This window comes from Lycium barbarum, chromosome 1 (assembly GCF_019175385.1).
Source record: "Lycium barbarum isolate Lr01 chromosome 1, ASM1917538v2, whole genome shotgun sequence".
Taxonomy (NCBI): domain Eukaryota; kingdom Viridiplantae; phylum Streptophyta; class Magnoliopsida; order Solanales; family Solanaceae; genus Lycium; species Lycium barbarum.
The window spans coordinates 137,508,693-137,524,474 of NC_083337.1; the positions used below are offsets into that span (position 1 = coordinate 137,508,693).

At 30.4% G+C, this 15,782-nt stretch overlaps 1 protein-coding gene across 1 annotated transcript; it reads left to right on the plus strand.

The window, feature by feature from the left end:
- The first annotated feature begins 8,907 nt into the window (after nt 1-8,907).
- On the plus strand, nt 8,908-13,096 carry LOC132606655 (homeobox-leucine zipper protein ROC5-like). Its single transcript, XM_060320279.1, has 8 exons — nt 8,908-9,150; nt 9,239-9,356; nt 9,452-10,135; nt 10,598-10,699; nt 10,799-11,011; nt 11,919-12,081; nt 12,174-12,532; nt 12,620-13,096. The coding sequence occupies exons 1-8, from the start codon at nt 8,939-8,941 to the stop codon at nt 12,983-12,985; spliced, it is 2,217 nt and encodes a 738-aa protein (XP_060176262.1). The 5' UTR covers nt 8,908-8,938; the 3' UTR covers nt 12,986-13,096.
- The last annotated feature ends 2,686 nt before the right edge of the window (nt 13,097-15,782 follow it).

The window sequence follows — 15,782 nt, forward strand, 5'->3', positions numbered from 1 at the left end:
GCGATCAGACAATTTTCAAATATAATCATAATTAAGGGTCTAACCATTTATGATTAATTCAGAAATTGCAAATGTAAATGGATTATGCAAAGACTGAAATTGAGGGGTAAAAATGACTATTTACTTAATTAATCCAATTTCTTGAAATTAAACCGAGTAAAGTGCTTGATTCTTGACAAATTCTAATAATTAAATAAATAATTGTTTTAAATTATCTCCTTGATTAGATGAGCAAATATTCTATATTAATTATAAAATGCGTAAATTAATTTCTAAATGATTTACAATATTATTGAAGTCACTTTTCCAAATGAAATGGCAAAATATTATCGGGATAACTTTATGAAATCATTTTGATTGTAAAAAAACACATTTTGCTCGGTTTGATATTCAAGAGCTCTGGATAATTAAAATAAGTCCTGGGAGATCAAAAATTAGGTGTTAACAGTCACACCAAATCGCCCTCCACTACCATATATATATATACACACTTTCAAATAAGATAAACAAAATACAAACTATAAACAATGGAGAAGACATTAGATTTAAATTTTCAGTCCCAAATGGACACGTACAATAGCAAAAATAATTATTATGTTTCACTTTCAATTAAGATAAACAAAATACTAATTATAACGACTGAAAAGATATCAAATTATATTTTCAATCCGAAATGAACAGTATAACAATAAAAAATTATGATTAGGCTTCACTTCTGAATAAGATAAAAAAAAAAAAAAAAAAAACTAATCATAAACATTGAGAAAATATCAGATTTATATTATCAATCCCAAATAGACACGTATAACCAACCTTTGCCCCAGAATTTTCATTGTTTATACCAAAAATGGCAACGCTAGTTAAAATTTAAACGAAAAAATTGACGGTACAAAACCTTATATCTAATGATACAGAACATTATATTTTGTCATCTAACACATAAATTATTTTTACTCGAATATCTTTGACTTCAAAAAATCAAATTGATTCCTGCAACGGGCTTTAGAACATTATTTTGTGGTAACTGAGTAGGACATCAGTCAAAGGGGACCCATTTCTCCCTCTAGTTTATGTAAAAGATGTAGGCTCGCTCCGTCTCAATTTAAATGTTTTAATTTGACTAGATATCAAATTTAAGAAATAAAGAGAAACTTTTAAATGTTGTAGTCCTAAATTAATGATATGTACGTATAATGTATTATCTTGTCCTTTGAATCTTATGGTTATTAACTTGCCATGTAAGATATTTGAATTATCAACTTACTAAATATAAAAAGAGGCATTTCTTTTGAAACAGATCAAAAAGGAAAGTAAGACACTTAAATTGGGATGGATGGAATACTTATATAGCTACGTAATTCTAATCACATTCTTTTTATTACCACTAGTCTACGTAACCGCGCGATGCGCGGTCATTTTAATTTTGAAATTAAATCATTTTAAAAGTTTTATGTATTTAAAGGTAAAGACATCAAGTCACGCGAAAAACTTATGGTTTGTATAAAAATATACTTCGCACAATTGAAAATATGTGTTTGAGTACAATATGTCTTATTATTTATTGTTCGAGTAGCGTCTTTGCTTTCCAAATAACACAACATACATTAATCCAACGTACATTAATCCAACGACTCATTAGATATACTAACGTTGATTAAAATTATTAACATTACTTGCATGGAAATTTAAATTTTATACACACAATCATGTCTTGTCAAACTCTCAAATAAAAGATAAACACAATCACTTGATAAAAATACTATATAAAAATCACCATTTTGTTTGCTCGTCTCATCTCCTTTTTGTTTACTCGTCTCTCGTCTCCTTTTTATTGATCTTTAATTTTGAAATTGAAGACTATCAAATAGCTACATCTTTCAACTAATTCAAATATTCAGAAAATTCATGGCAAGAAAATATTCTCCATCTCTATTCAAATAGAAGCTATGGAATTACAAAATTATTTTTATATTTGAACAAAGAATTACCAATCTTACCAACTTATTTTTTCTCAAGAAAGAAAAATATTGCGGATAATTAAAATTATTTTTGCAAATAATTACCTATATTGTGAATACAATGTTCAACCTCCTCATATGTTTCTTCTTCTACTGAAGTCTCATTTTGAATTGGTGATAACATTCCATCACCATGCTTGGTCTCTTACTCTGCGGAAACCTGATATCAAAAGGATAAAAACAAATATGTCAAGAAAGTTAATCACCTTTGTAATAACGCAAGACCCAAAAATCTATATTATAATGAAGGAGCTATAGATGCATGTGTAGAGAGTTCCCAAGTTATAATCATGAAAATTCAAGCAATGAAAAGCAAAAGCAAGTAGGGATGTTTGGAGATCGGTTGATGGCAGAAAATTAATGGTTGGGTATTTATCATTCTCTTCTTCTTTGTAACTTTCCCTCAAATCTCTCGTAATTAACTTTCCCTTAAATCTCTCTTAATTTTACGATTTGATTATATTTGATTGATTGATTACTTAATTACCTCCATAATTGTAGGGAAGATTTTCCGGACTAAATAAGGTAACAGTAGTTTTCCCCCAAAAAAATCAGTTATTTTTTTAAAAAAAAAAAAGTAGAAATTGTACTTTTTTGATGAATTACAAATTTATTTATATTTTTAAATTATAATTCAAAAACAGTAAATAATTATTACCTAACCTAACTAATTTGTCCTAAAATTACCACTTGTCTTTCTTCTAAGCTGCAAGTTGTCATGGCTTCAACCTAATATTTTTTTGGTATGATGTATACGCTGAAGATTCGTATTGTACGATAGGGTTAGAATCTGATTATATAATACTCCAAGTAGATTTTTATTTTGAAAAGGCTCTTGGTCACAATATAATTTTATCATATATGTTGCTTGTTTGTTAATCAATTAATCACATCCCAAAATCTAAACAAAGTAAAAAAACTAAATGCAATAGATTAATATGCAGATCATATTATATTATTTTTATATGTTAAAATTTGAACTGCAAATATTTTAATTTTATTAGTAACACAACTGTAATATGCATTGTTAATCTAATTTAATTATTATATGATAAATTTGGCAAGTTATGGATGGAGAAAATTTATTTTACATCTTAAATTTAGAACAATTATTATCACTATATTTTTGGAAGTCTAGAACAACCGAGTCTTATTCCAAACTTGAAAAGTAATCAAGACTACAACTTTTTTCCCTTACTAATGACTCACATATTTTTAGTGTAGCCTTTCATGACAAAATTATATGGATTGGCAATTTTATTTTATTAACCCAAAATTGAATCCTTTTTTCCTTAAAATGATAACCCAAATACGCAGAAATCAGAATCTTATAATCGAATCAATCTGATTATTGAAACAAATAAAATTTCATATAAAAGATACAGGTAGAGATAATTCAAATTCAATAAAATTATGATAAAATTTTCTCTTAAAAATATTCAAATAATAATAATAATAATAATAATAATAATAATAATTATTATTATTATTATTATTATTATTATTATTATTATTATTATGTGTTGATAATATCCTAGTATTCCATAATATTTGATTAGTATTTCGAAATATAATATCTAATTTCTTAATGATAATATTTAAATTATATTTTGTTTTAAGAATTTTTTGTACCATTTTAAAGATTTTTTTGAATTCCGTGTAATATTATATCTTACCTTTTAAAGGAGTATTCTTGACTATAAATTAGATCAAGGAATATCAATTAATTATTCTTAATTCTTAATTTACTAATTTAAAAATATACGTATCTTCAAGGCAAATATAAAAAGTAGAAAATTTTAATTTGCTAATTAATATTGCAATATTTATGCAAAAGGTTTGTTGATTACATTTTTTATTGCATTAAAAAGATCTACAAAAGTCAAAGAGGTATATTTATAGCATATTTCAAGTATTCTAAATGTTAGAAATTAGAAAATCTTTTAATACACTAATTAGCCTATTCAGCAAAATATAGTTCAACAAAATATTTTTAATACACGTATTAGCCTATTCAGTCAAGAGTTTGATTAGGAAGAAAATTTATTCTAATGGTGATTAATAAGTTGATTGACAATTACTAAGATAAATCTTCCTTTTTATTAATCTACTGATTATGTTCAAAATTAGGAATAAATTTGAATTGTAAATATTCTAATGTCCATATAAGGAATAATATTATAAAAGATTATTTAAGTTGTATAGAGATTATTCTTATGGTAATATTTGAACTGCAATTAATAATTTCTTCTTAAATTAAAACAAATAGAATTTGTTGCCAAGTGGCTTGTTCATATTACGCTACTTGGCTTAATATTAAGCTAGACTACCCTCCTTTTATTATAATATAGAGATATAGATTATATGACATGATTCTTCATATGGTAATATCTTAATTGCAATTAATAATTTCTTTTTAAAATTAACACAAATAGAATTTGTTGCCAAGTGGCTTGTTTATATTGTGCTACTTGGCTTAATATCAAGCTAGACTACCCTCCTTTTATATATATATATATATATATATATATATATATATAAGGAGGGTAGTCTATATATATATATATATATATATATAGATTCTAAAATGGCTTGCTTCGTTGAATTAATCTACTTGTTGTATCTAATTTTCGAAATCCACATGGATTATCTTATCTAAGTTTGTTAATTTAATTATTAACTTACCATTTTTGACAATAGTTAATTCTCACTTACCATGATGAATTCAAAAGATTGATTGATTTCATGTGTTAAGAAAAAACAATTTTAATTGAAGCTAATTCACATTTAAGCACATACATATTTACTGTTTTGTAAACTAATAAATAAAATATACCTTACGTCCAAAAAATGATTGTATCATATTTGAAATTTAGAATGGATAAATTTGATTTTTCGCAAAGCTTTGAGCAATAATGTTTAACCACTTGAAATTTATAGGGATTCTGACGTGGAAGCATGCTAAAGGGATATGTTCGCTAAGTTCATTATTATCTTAGATTACTACTAGTAATTAATAAAATGTAAATACAGATTATATATCTAGAACAGATAATATAATTATTCTATTTCACTTCCAAAACAAAATACTAATTATAAACGATCGAGAAGATGTCAGATTTACACATTTAATCCCATATGAACATGTGCAACAACAAGAATAATTATCATATTTCACTTTTAAATAAGATAGAACAAAATACTAATTATAAACGGTCGAGAATATATTAGATTACATTTTCAATCCCAAAGGGACACGTACTACAAAAAATATTATTATGGTTCACTTCAGATAAATAATATACTAATTATAAATGATCGAGAAAACATCAGATTTGCATTTGCAAAACATCAGATTTGCATTTGCAATCCCAAATGGACACATATAACAACAAAACAATTGTAATGTTTCACTTAACGTCGAGAAGATATCATATCTACATTACATTACCAATCTAAAATTTTCATTATAACCAACATTTGCCCTAGATTTTCATTGGCTATACCAAAAAATGACAATGCTAGTCAAATTTAAATGAAAATCTTGGCGGTATAAATCCTTATTAATATCTAATAATTAAAAAAAAAATTGTTTGTCATCTAAAACATAAAATTGTTTTTGCTAGAGTATCTTTGACTTCAAAATTAAATTGCTTCTTGGAAGGGCATCTTGAAATTATTATTTTTGGTAAGTGAGTAGGAAACCACTCAAAGTGGACCCATTTCTCCCTCCATACTACACAAAAATTGTACTATATATACCTACTACTAATCATATTTTTATTATCAATCTAAAGTTGTTTTAGTGAGTTAATCAATTTGTTGTATTCTTGAGTCGGCCTTTCGATTTCTCCGACTACTCAGCGAGACGAAGTTGCATTGCAAGTAAGCTATTAATCTGCTAATTAATTTTCCATTTCTTTTCTTGTTTTTGGTTCCTATTTCGTGTGGTTCTTGTGAACTCATTAATTAATTACTTTATGTGTACCTTTATGTATATATGCATGTCTCGAATTTGAAGGTCCCAAAGTCTGATACTTTATCATTAACTAGAGAATATTCCCGCGCTTCGCAAGGTTATGAATGTAATTTTGTTTCTATTTTTAAGAGGATAAAATTCAGTATTAATATTTAAGAAGGTTTATCTGTAAATATCAATTGGGTGATTTGATAACGTAAAAATTCTTATATTCAATGTGTATAACTCAAATATTTTGATACCTTTGCTCTTAAACAATTACTGAGGAAGTGTTTATTCTTTTCTTCTTTTTCTTTTGTTGTTGAAGCGTCAAGATGATTATAATGGGATGGATCTCTTCATTTTTTCTGATTGTATGTGTTTAAATCTAAGCCGAAAGCTAAAGTAATTCTTTAGAGAGAATTAAGAGGTATTATAAATGTGACACACTTCTTCAGATTTTCCCCTTTTTACAGGACTTGAAATTTGTCATTTTTTATATGAAAAATGCTTATCTAGTCCACATATATAGATAGTGAAATACTTGAATATTGCTCAATAAATAAAAATTATAGAGGAAGGAGAGAGGTTGAGTAACAATGAAATAAAAATGACCAAAAAAAAATGAAATAGATGAATAGATTGAGAAGATCATATTACCACAAATAAGTTGTTAATTCTTTGATGATCACCTTTAAATTTATTGTACCATCCTAGAAATTTTCGTGCTCCCATGCTTGTTTCCTCTCCTTCCCCCATAAGTCATTATATAGACCACATCCATCTCACAAATCACAACTCTTCATTTCTATAACTCCTTCCAAAATGATTAATGAGTTTTATTATTATTAAAAGCTTCCGTCAGTTTATTTCCTAGTGCTCCAAATAGAGCTAATCAATATAATTACTTTCTATAAAAACTTAAATAGAGGAAGATGAAAAGAACAAACTCAAACAAAAAATGTTAAATGAAAAAATGAAAAATAACGAAGGCAGAAAGAGGGTTTCTTGAAAAAGACATAAATAGTAGTAATAATAACGAGGATGGAAAACAATTAAAGAGTACCTAATTTCTGAAGATTTCTTTAAACATAAAATAAGGATACAATTCAAAAAAATGGAAAAATATATAAATATAAATAGCGATCATAGAAAAGTACCACATCACCTTGTTTATGCCTAGCTTTATTACATAATAAATAAATAGATAATATAATAATATAATATAAAAATTGAATGAGCAGAATGAGGAAAGTTTCATTGCTTTTAATTAATAAATTTAATACAAAGTAATCACAATATTTATAAGGGAAGTGGTGGCAAATATAATGCTATTAAATGGTGAGTGAGTCTTTATTATGGGTGGATGGATGAAATCTTTAATATTTTAATTTATTTAGTAAAATAGAGAAATGAAGAGGAAAAGGTCAAAAAATTGAGAAAAAAGATAAATGCCAATGGAGGTCATAGAGAGGTGCCACATAGGATTGGTTATTCCTAGCTTTATTATATATATTGATGATTGATGATTAAAAGTCCTTTCTTAATTTTAGCATTTAAGAATTTATCAAATTAACAAGGTTGTGTCTTTTTCATCTGTTCATGACTTTTGGTTAGGATATAGCACTGGGGAAACGTAGAAAAAATTTGTTTTGTGGTGAGTCAAAATGATTGTTTCCTCTAGTTTTTTGTTGGTTTGTGATTTTGTGTTATGTATAAATCCTGCAAAGTTATCAATGTAGCTCCGACGAGATCGTTGAGATTCTTTCTTTTCTTTTTAGGGGAATGTCTGTCAAAATAATAAATAATCATCACACGAGTTTAAGATTCGAGAATAAAAAACGCCTTGTCTCTTCAAAAGCTTGTTCGGCGCGAATCTATATTATTTAAGTCAATGAGTTGGACTATCAAAAACAAAGTTCTTTAGTTCTGAGTTGTTCATCTTTTTGGCCATTGATAATTTTATAGATCCCGCAAATTTCACTTTAGCTTTAATGAGATTGTTCAAATTTTTTTCTTAATCTTTAATTTGAGATATATGGGGATCTCTTCGAGGACATCCAATAAAAAATAAATCGAGATACACACGTATATTTGGGGTCTCTCCAGCGACATTCGATAAAAAATAAATTGAGATACACGTGTTTAAGACTTTATGTCTTTAGATAAAGAATTTTTCGATAAGAAGTATCTATCTCTTAATAAATAAAAAGTTGGTGTGCATTTTGTCTAGATTATAACAGATATGGCCCCCCTCCAAATGAGCTTCCATCAAATTTTGAACTTGGTAATTCTATTATGCCTGTTCACGTATAGATTTAAGGGTCAATATATGTGTAACTAAAATTTATAACCTAGTTGTTCTCGGTTTTATCAACAATAATGTAGGCAAAAAATTTCTGCGAACTTCATATATAGAAATTGGTAGACTTGCTCCCCCCTCCAGGAAATGGACTTCCTTTGTCATTTTTTTTTTTAGTTGGCAGCAAAATCCGTGGGTAAACTCATTTCATGGTTTTATTTTTCTTTTCAAATTCCTGGTTCAAGTCTTCAAAAATATTTCAATGATAACTACTACCACTTCTCAGGTACAATTGGTCACTCCATCTATGGCCCAACAAATGCTTAACTCTTCCTTAATCTATCTTGCGCTACTAGGCATCAATCAGAATATTTGTCTCTGCTTTATGCTGGAATCAGAACCAACATTACCATACAAATTTCTCTTCATGTTCACTTGATATTTGTTTTTTTGGTTAGGTGTAATCTAGAGGTCGATAAAGTTGGTAAAAGTTATGAAAAACCACGGTTAGAAATCTCAAGAGAAACAAAACACGATATATAATTTATTTCCATCTGCTTAATTAATTGTTATGATAAAATGCTTATGAATCTTGGTGTTTCTATGATCACATGTGATTTTCGGTAGAATTGACATCCTGAATTGGTGCAGAAATCTAAGATGGAAAGTCATAGTGACACGGGTGAGAGAAGAGAAAGTTCTGATAATATTGTAATAGGGGGACCTGAAGAAGATGAAAATGAGATCATGTTTGTTGGTGACAACGTAGGTGGTGGTGCATCTAGAAGTGATCCTGATTCTCCACGCGATAAATCGTCAAAGATGAGGAAATATATTAGGCATAACGCCGACCAAATTCAAGAGCTTGAAGCGTGTGTATTGTTCCAATTACTTTTTTTACTTGTTAAGTTGTTTATGTTAGTTTCAATTTTCTTCATTTTTTTGTCCCTTTGGTAGCAGTGTTTTCAGAGAGAATCAACATCCTGACGAAAAAACACGACTAGAACTTGGAACGAAATTGTCCATGGATAGCAAGCAGGTGAAATTTTGGTTCCAGAATAGAAGAACTCAACTGAAGGTGATGCATCGTATGCCTTCTTTTCCTTGATTCATCCTATCTTTGTGTGAAATTTGTAAAATTAATTATGAAATTGAATTATGTTGTTTCATCAGTCGCAACTGAAACGCCATGAAGCTGTAACGTTGAAACAAGAAAAGGAAAAGCTTCTCTTAGAGCATGATGCACTAAAGAAAGCCATGAAAAACCCGATTTGCAATTGTTGTGGTACTCGGGCTACTGTTAACGACATAAATATTGATGAGTATCAAACAAAGATTGAGCATGACCGGTTGAAAAATGAAGTTAAGAGGATCAATGTCCTGGCGAAAAAATATTTGGGACCTTCAGCACCCTTAGAAGGATCAATGACTTCCATGATGGAAAATTCTGGGTTGGGATTTGCTGCAGGAAGAAATAGCTTTGGTGGTATAAATCTTGTGGACAATGCATCTCCAATAGGAATTGATTTCGAGAATGGTCTGTCAAGCCCTCTGGCAGTAATTCCCCTGCGGCCCACCATAAGTTTTGCTAATGAACATGTATCATATGATAAGTCAAAGTTAATGGATCTTGCTTTTAATGCCATGAATGAGCTGCTTATGCTGGCCAATATCGATGAACCTCTCTGGTCCAGAAGCTTGGATGGAGGTGGAGAAAAATTGAATATTGAGGAATATGCTAAATCGTTTACCCCATTTATTGGCATAAAACCTGCATATTTCACAACAGAAGCCACAAGGGCATCTGGTATAGTTATTAACAACAGTATGACATTGGTGGAGACATTGACGGAAAAGGTACGTAGGTTCTTTATCTTGAATTCTTTGCTTTCCTCTCTCTCTCTCCTCCCCTCCCCCCAGTGAACTCTGAATAGTTGTTTGAACAACGAGGTACATTTACGTACCATTAGTGCCAATATTGCCATGTTGGGAACAATGAAAGAAACTTATTAGTCTTTCTGCCGTAGGTATTTTTTTTTCTTCAAAAAAAAAAAAAATGAAAGTTTCGAAATAAAATGACCACAATTTTAAGTGAATGGTGCAGATTCATAATAAGCATATAGAAATTATCGTACGTCAAATGAAAGTGTTAGTTTCCTTTTACTATGTGTGACATACTTCTTTACTTTTTTGCTTTAGTGATGGTGCAATTAGTTGTTGCATATTTTTAAATCAATTAACTTTAACTTTCAAGTCAAAAAAACGTGTTGACCAACTATTTCATGCTTCTTCCCATGTATTGTATTTTTCTGTATGTAGAATCGATGGGTGGAGATGTTCTCAAGCATTATCGGAAAAACCTCTACTTTTGATGTGATTTCCACCGGCATAGGTGGTAACAGGAGCGGCACTCTGCTATTGGTATTTCTTGTTTACTCATTATTAGTTTTGCTGGGAAGTTACATGTCTTCTTTATTATGTTATTTCCTGCACTAAGAGATTGAAAGTTTTGATTTGCAGATTAGAACTGAATTCCAAATTATTTCTGATTTGGTTTCTGTCCGTGAAGTAAACTTTCTTCGCTTCTGCCAGCAACATGCTGAAGGTATCTGGGCTATCGTGGATGTATCTGTTGACACAATCCAAGAAGGTCCACAAAAATGTGAAATTAGGAATTGCAGGAGGCTCCCTTCTGGCTGTATTGTGCAAGATATGTCTAATGGTTACTCCAAGGTAATTCAACTTTAATTGTTTTTCCACTTTACGTCCCATGTAGGCCGCCATAATTTTCTGAAATTTAATGAGCTAGGTTGCTCATTTTACATTAATTTTCTTCTTGTTAATTTGATATTATTTAATATTTTTAAGTAAGGTCTATCTAGTCATTGTATGTTTTGCCTTCTTGTGGTGTTAATTCACTTAACATTTGCTTTTAGTTTCCGTTTTTCCTCGGAGGTTTCTAAGTTGGAGCCAGTAGAGTAGTTTGAAATCGTATAATAATAATTTGAATCTGCTATTGGTATTTTATCTTTGAAGATTCTTCTGTGTTTCGCAAAATTGCATTATCATCTAATTTCAGTGCTACATTTTTTTTTTCTGTGTTTGCTTGATTAGTCTACTTCCAATTAGAAAAATGAGAAACACTAGCTTTCTTCTAGCTTTTATGAATGCATCTATTTAGTAATTGTATGGAATATACTCTATCCTTTCTTGAAAAAGAAAGTCTTTTTTATGCTTGACCTCTAACCTTGCAATAAAGCCTTTTTTGTCTAGTTTTGTTATGCTCACTTCCAAGTTCGTTCAAATAAATACATTTAGATACACCAATTGGTTGCTTCCTTTTACGAAGCATCACATGTATTCTTCCTCTACCTTCTTGCTCTAATGTCATGCCAACATGTAAGGACCCAAATATTCTTCAGACTCCATCCTGCCATATTTATTGGCAAGACCACTAGGGATTTTTTTATTTTTTTTGGAGGATACATCGCTTGAGATTGAGTATTTGATTTGATGGTCGAGTTTTCTAAGTTTTCTCCAATAACAACCTATTTACTTTAATTGATAATTAAGTTACTATTTCGTGAGTGCTCACAGTTTTCTATCTAGTTATTTTTCAAAATTAATGTAATATTTCCAGGTTACTTGGATCGAGCACATGGAATATAATGAAAATTTTGTCCACCAATTGTACCGTCCTTTGATCAGTATTGGCCTGGGGTTTGGCGCACAAAGGTGGATGGCCATTCTGCAAAGGCAATCCAAGTTCTTGGCAGTGATGATGTCTTCTGTTGACCCCACAGGTAATCATGCAGGTCCCATTATTGTGCCTTTTTCACACTTTTCAATACTATAAAAAAAGTTCTTGATTCTGATGAAGCTTCTTTTGTGGCAGTTATTTCAAGTGGTCAGAGAAGTATAGGGATGCTGGCTCAACGCATGACTCGCATCTTTTGCACTGCGGTTTGTGCAACCATTCACAAGTGGGAAACAATTCAATTAGCAAATGGAGAAGATGCAAGGCTGATGGTGAGGAAGAACGTTGGTGACCCTAGTGAACCTATTGGTGTTGTGTTGAGTGCTACAAAGACCATTTGGTTGCCGGTAAAACAACAACGTTTGTTTGAATTCTTCATGAATGAACAAACGAGGAGCCAATGGGATGCTTTGTCCAGTAGTAGTCCCATGCAACAGATGAGCCACATTTCCAAGGGTCAAAATCGTGACAGTAGCATCTCTCTTTTCTGTGCTAATGTGAGTGATTAATTAATATGTTTACTGGAAGCATGACAGTTAATCGTTGATTTCTAAATAAATTTTTCTTTTGGTTTGGACTCGTAGGGGGATGACATCAGCTCTAATCAAAACAACATGCTGATCTTGCAAGACACTTGCAAGGATGCGACAGGATCCCTTTTAGTATATGCAAAGATCGATTCTCTAGCAATAAATGTGGTGATGAGTGGGGGGGACTCTTCTTCTGTGGCTCTATTGCCATCTGGAATTGCAATAGTTCCTGATTGTTTTCACAATTGGTCTCAGAAGAAAGATAATGACTTCTGTAGTGGATCGTTAGTGACTATCTTATTCCAAGTATTGGCGAACAACTCTCCTGTTGCAAAGCTTTCTACGGAGTCATTGGAAAAAGTAAAAGGTCTCATCTCTCATTCAATTCATGGTATCAAAACTGCTCTCAAGTGCAAGTGATACTCCAAGACTAATATTGTTGGTTCATTACTTCTTTTGAGACTTTGCTTTTTTTCCTTATTAATTTGGGTCGGGGGAGAGGGGGAGGGGGTTTAAGTATCAAGCTTAGTGTGTAAGATTCATCAAAAATAAGTCATTCATGTTAAGAACTATGTATAAGGTTATAGAAAGGGGTCAGAGTCAACAACGAACCAAAATGGAGGTGAAGGTTTGGTATTGACTCAGATGCCTCTGAAGGAAAAGACTCAGCTCTTTGTAGCTATATATTCCTTTTGTCGAAAGATGTGATACTTTATGCATGGATAATGTATGTTGTTTTTTAGTGTCAATGGTAGTATGATACTATCGTATCGTACTGATTTGAGTTTACCTAGAAATTCTTCTTTTTGATGGTCTACTGCTCGTTTGATTTTACTTGTGGAGTTTACGACTTTCGTTTAGTTTTGTATGAACGTTTTGTTTGCTTTGTTGATCCATTTTCTGGGATGACCCAAGATGTCGTCCTTTTTAGCATCTAGACTTGATTCCCTCTATTTTATATTGTAGTAGTTTTCGAAACGTGCATTGTTGCACGTGTATCCCATGCTAATAAATAAAAATATTTTAAAATAATATAAAAAAGAAGCATGATTTTATTGAAAATTGATATTAAACATTTGAGCGGATATCCTTCATTTACTGAGGAGAACGAAATGTTGCTTTAATTATTAGTAATATTTTCTAATTTGTTCAGTAACTATTATAAACCGAGGTGTCATATGTAATTAATTAAAATCTTCTCTTTTCATCTTTTGGTCATTCTTATGGTAAATCAATTCAGTTAAATGTCATAATTAGAATATTAAGTTTTTTTTTAGAGTCATCAAATTTTTCCTTTAATTGATTATGTAATTACTCAACACTGTGCATTTCAGATTTATTCTTTCACGATAAGCATTTCAATCGTGTGGATTCACCATTCATTAGTTAGCTAATATATATATAAAAAAAAAAAATCTAATGCAACCCACAAAACCCATCATAAAATGCAAATCCAGAAAATAAAGCGCAAATATTTCCAAAAACAAAAAAGAGGAAATTTCAGCAAGATAACTCTAAAGAATATATCTATAAAAAGCATATAAACACAAATAATATTAGAGCCCATCAAAAATACAAGTATCATCAAATAAATCTAAAAAACAAGAACATCAATTCAACTCCAATATGGAAAAGAGAATGAGCTAACAATAAACTTTTCTAAAAGAATAGATCATTCGTTCTACTTCTAAGTTTTAATAATTGGGAGAACAAGTGAAATAAATTACCAAAAGTAAATGAATTGAGATGATTTGACAAGATATATTATCTTTTTAATTTTGGAATGAAGCCGATCTCTTCTTCTCCTCAGTTAGCTTCTTGTCGACATGCTCCTATGTCATTGTACTCATAAATATTCTACAGGGAAGATTACAAAATAAAAATGTTAGTGAAGAATATAATGATCTAGGAACAACAATATTGTAGTTAGAATTTAATGGTATTTAAACTCATCCCCAGAGATCTACTATTCGTTCTCTAACTTTTTCATCTTTGCCTTTCAGTTGATACCAAAAACTCTTTTCGCTAATACCACAGTCCACCTCTTCATCTCCTCCTATTACAACAAATAACAGAATTTAGTTTGAAACTAGGGCTTTACAACTAAAGAAGAATAAAAGCACATCAACACACTACTTAAGCACTGAATAAAGACATTCAAAAGACAACACAATAATTTACTAAACAATAATAGGCGATAAAGTATACTGATTTAATGATAACATCTTTTATCTCTTCTTTTCTTGCTTTCTTCGCGTTTTCACTCTCGCCATATAATACTGTTGCGTCTGCGATAACACTAAGGAGGAACACATATAATATACTAAATAAAAAGAGAGATACGGAGATATGGATGAAAAAAATTCATGTGTATCTTCCAAAAGATTGTTATGTCATTTGGATTTATAGGATGATATATAAGTTTTACCTAAAGTCACTTGAAGATAAAGGACTGTTACACTTCTAAAAACGCATGCGAAGTTTAATTTATCAAAAGTTATTAGATGAAGGACAACTGAAAAAACAAACATTTGCTGCTGTTTTCGGGGGAAGGCAAAAGGATTTTTGTTTCATAATCATTTGCACTTTAAATGCACCATCACTATTCATTACTGCAGAAAACATAACTTATTGGAAGGTGCATATTTTAGCCCTACCTTGGGAGGTAGAGATGTTATTTCCGGTAGACCCTCGGCACAAGGACAGCCAATTCAAAGCAGTATAAAAAGTTAGGGAAAAATATTATAAAAGTTTGATAAAGCTATCTGAAACAAAGAAAAAAAAGCTGGAGCTACAACAAATGAATACGATAATCAAAGTGCAAAAAACAACAGATAGTCGCAGAAATCGACGGACAATAAACAGTAAGAGTAATACTACTACTAGAGTGAAAGGGAAAGTCCGACAACGTTCACCTGCGTACTAAAAAAATGTTCAAGATTTCAAAATTGCCGGTTTCTCACTTGCACTCTAGTCTTTCTTCTTTCATCATTTATGGCCCAAGAAGTAGACTATTACTGTCCAAATCCCATTAAGATTCTTTCTCTATTCCCCTCTAGTGTAACGACAACACCACCACCAAGTTTATTCCATCACCATCATCCAATCCAAATATATATGTTGGATTAGGCAGACTACAATTTTTTATTTTATTTTATTTTTTTAATGTTCGTGTTCTGACTTCTAGGTCTAGCAAAGGGAAGTGAGAAGGAGACTC

Excerpts from the sequence above, each read along its gene's own strand:
- LOC132606655 (XM_060320279.1), top strand. The coding sequence starts at position 8,939 with ATGGAAAGTCATAGTGACACGGGTGAGAGAAGAGAAAGTTCTGATAAT. Across the intron at positions 10,700-10,798 it reads GGAGCGGCACTCTGCTATTG|ATTAGAACTGAATTCCAAAT; the intron begins GTATTTCTTGTT and ends TTTGATTTGCAG. Across the intron at positions 12,533-12,619 it reads TCTCTCTTTTCTGTGCTAAT|GGGGATGACATCAGCTCTAA; the intron begins GTGAGTGATTAA and ends TTGGACTCGTAG.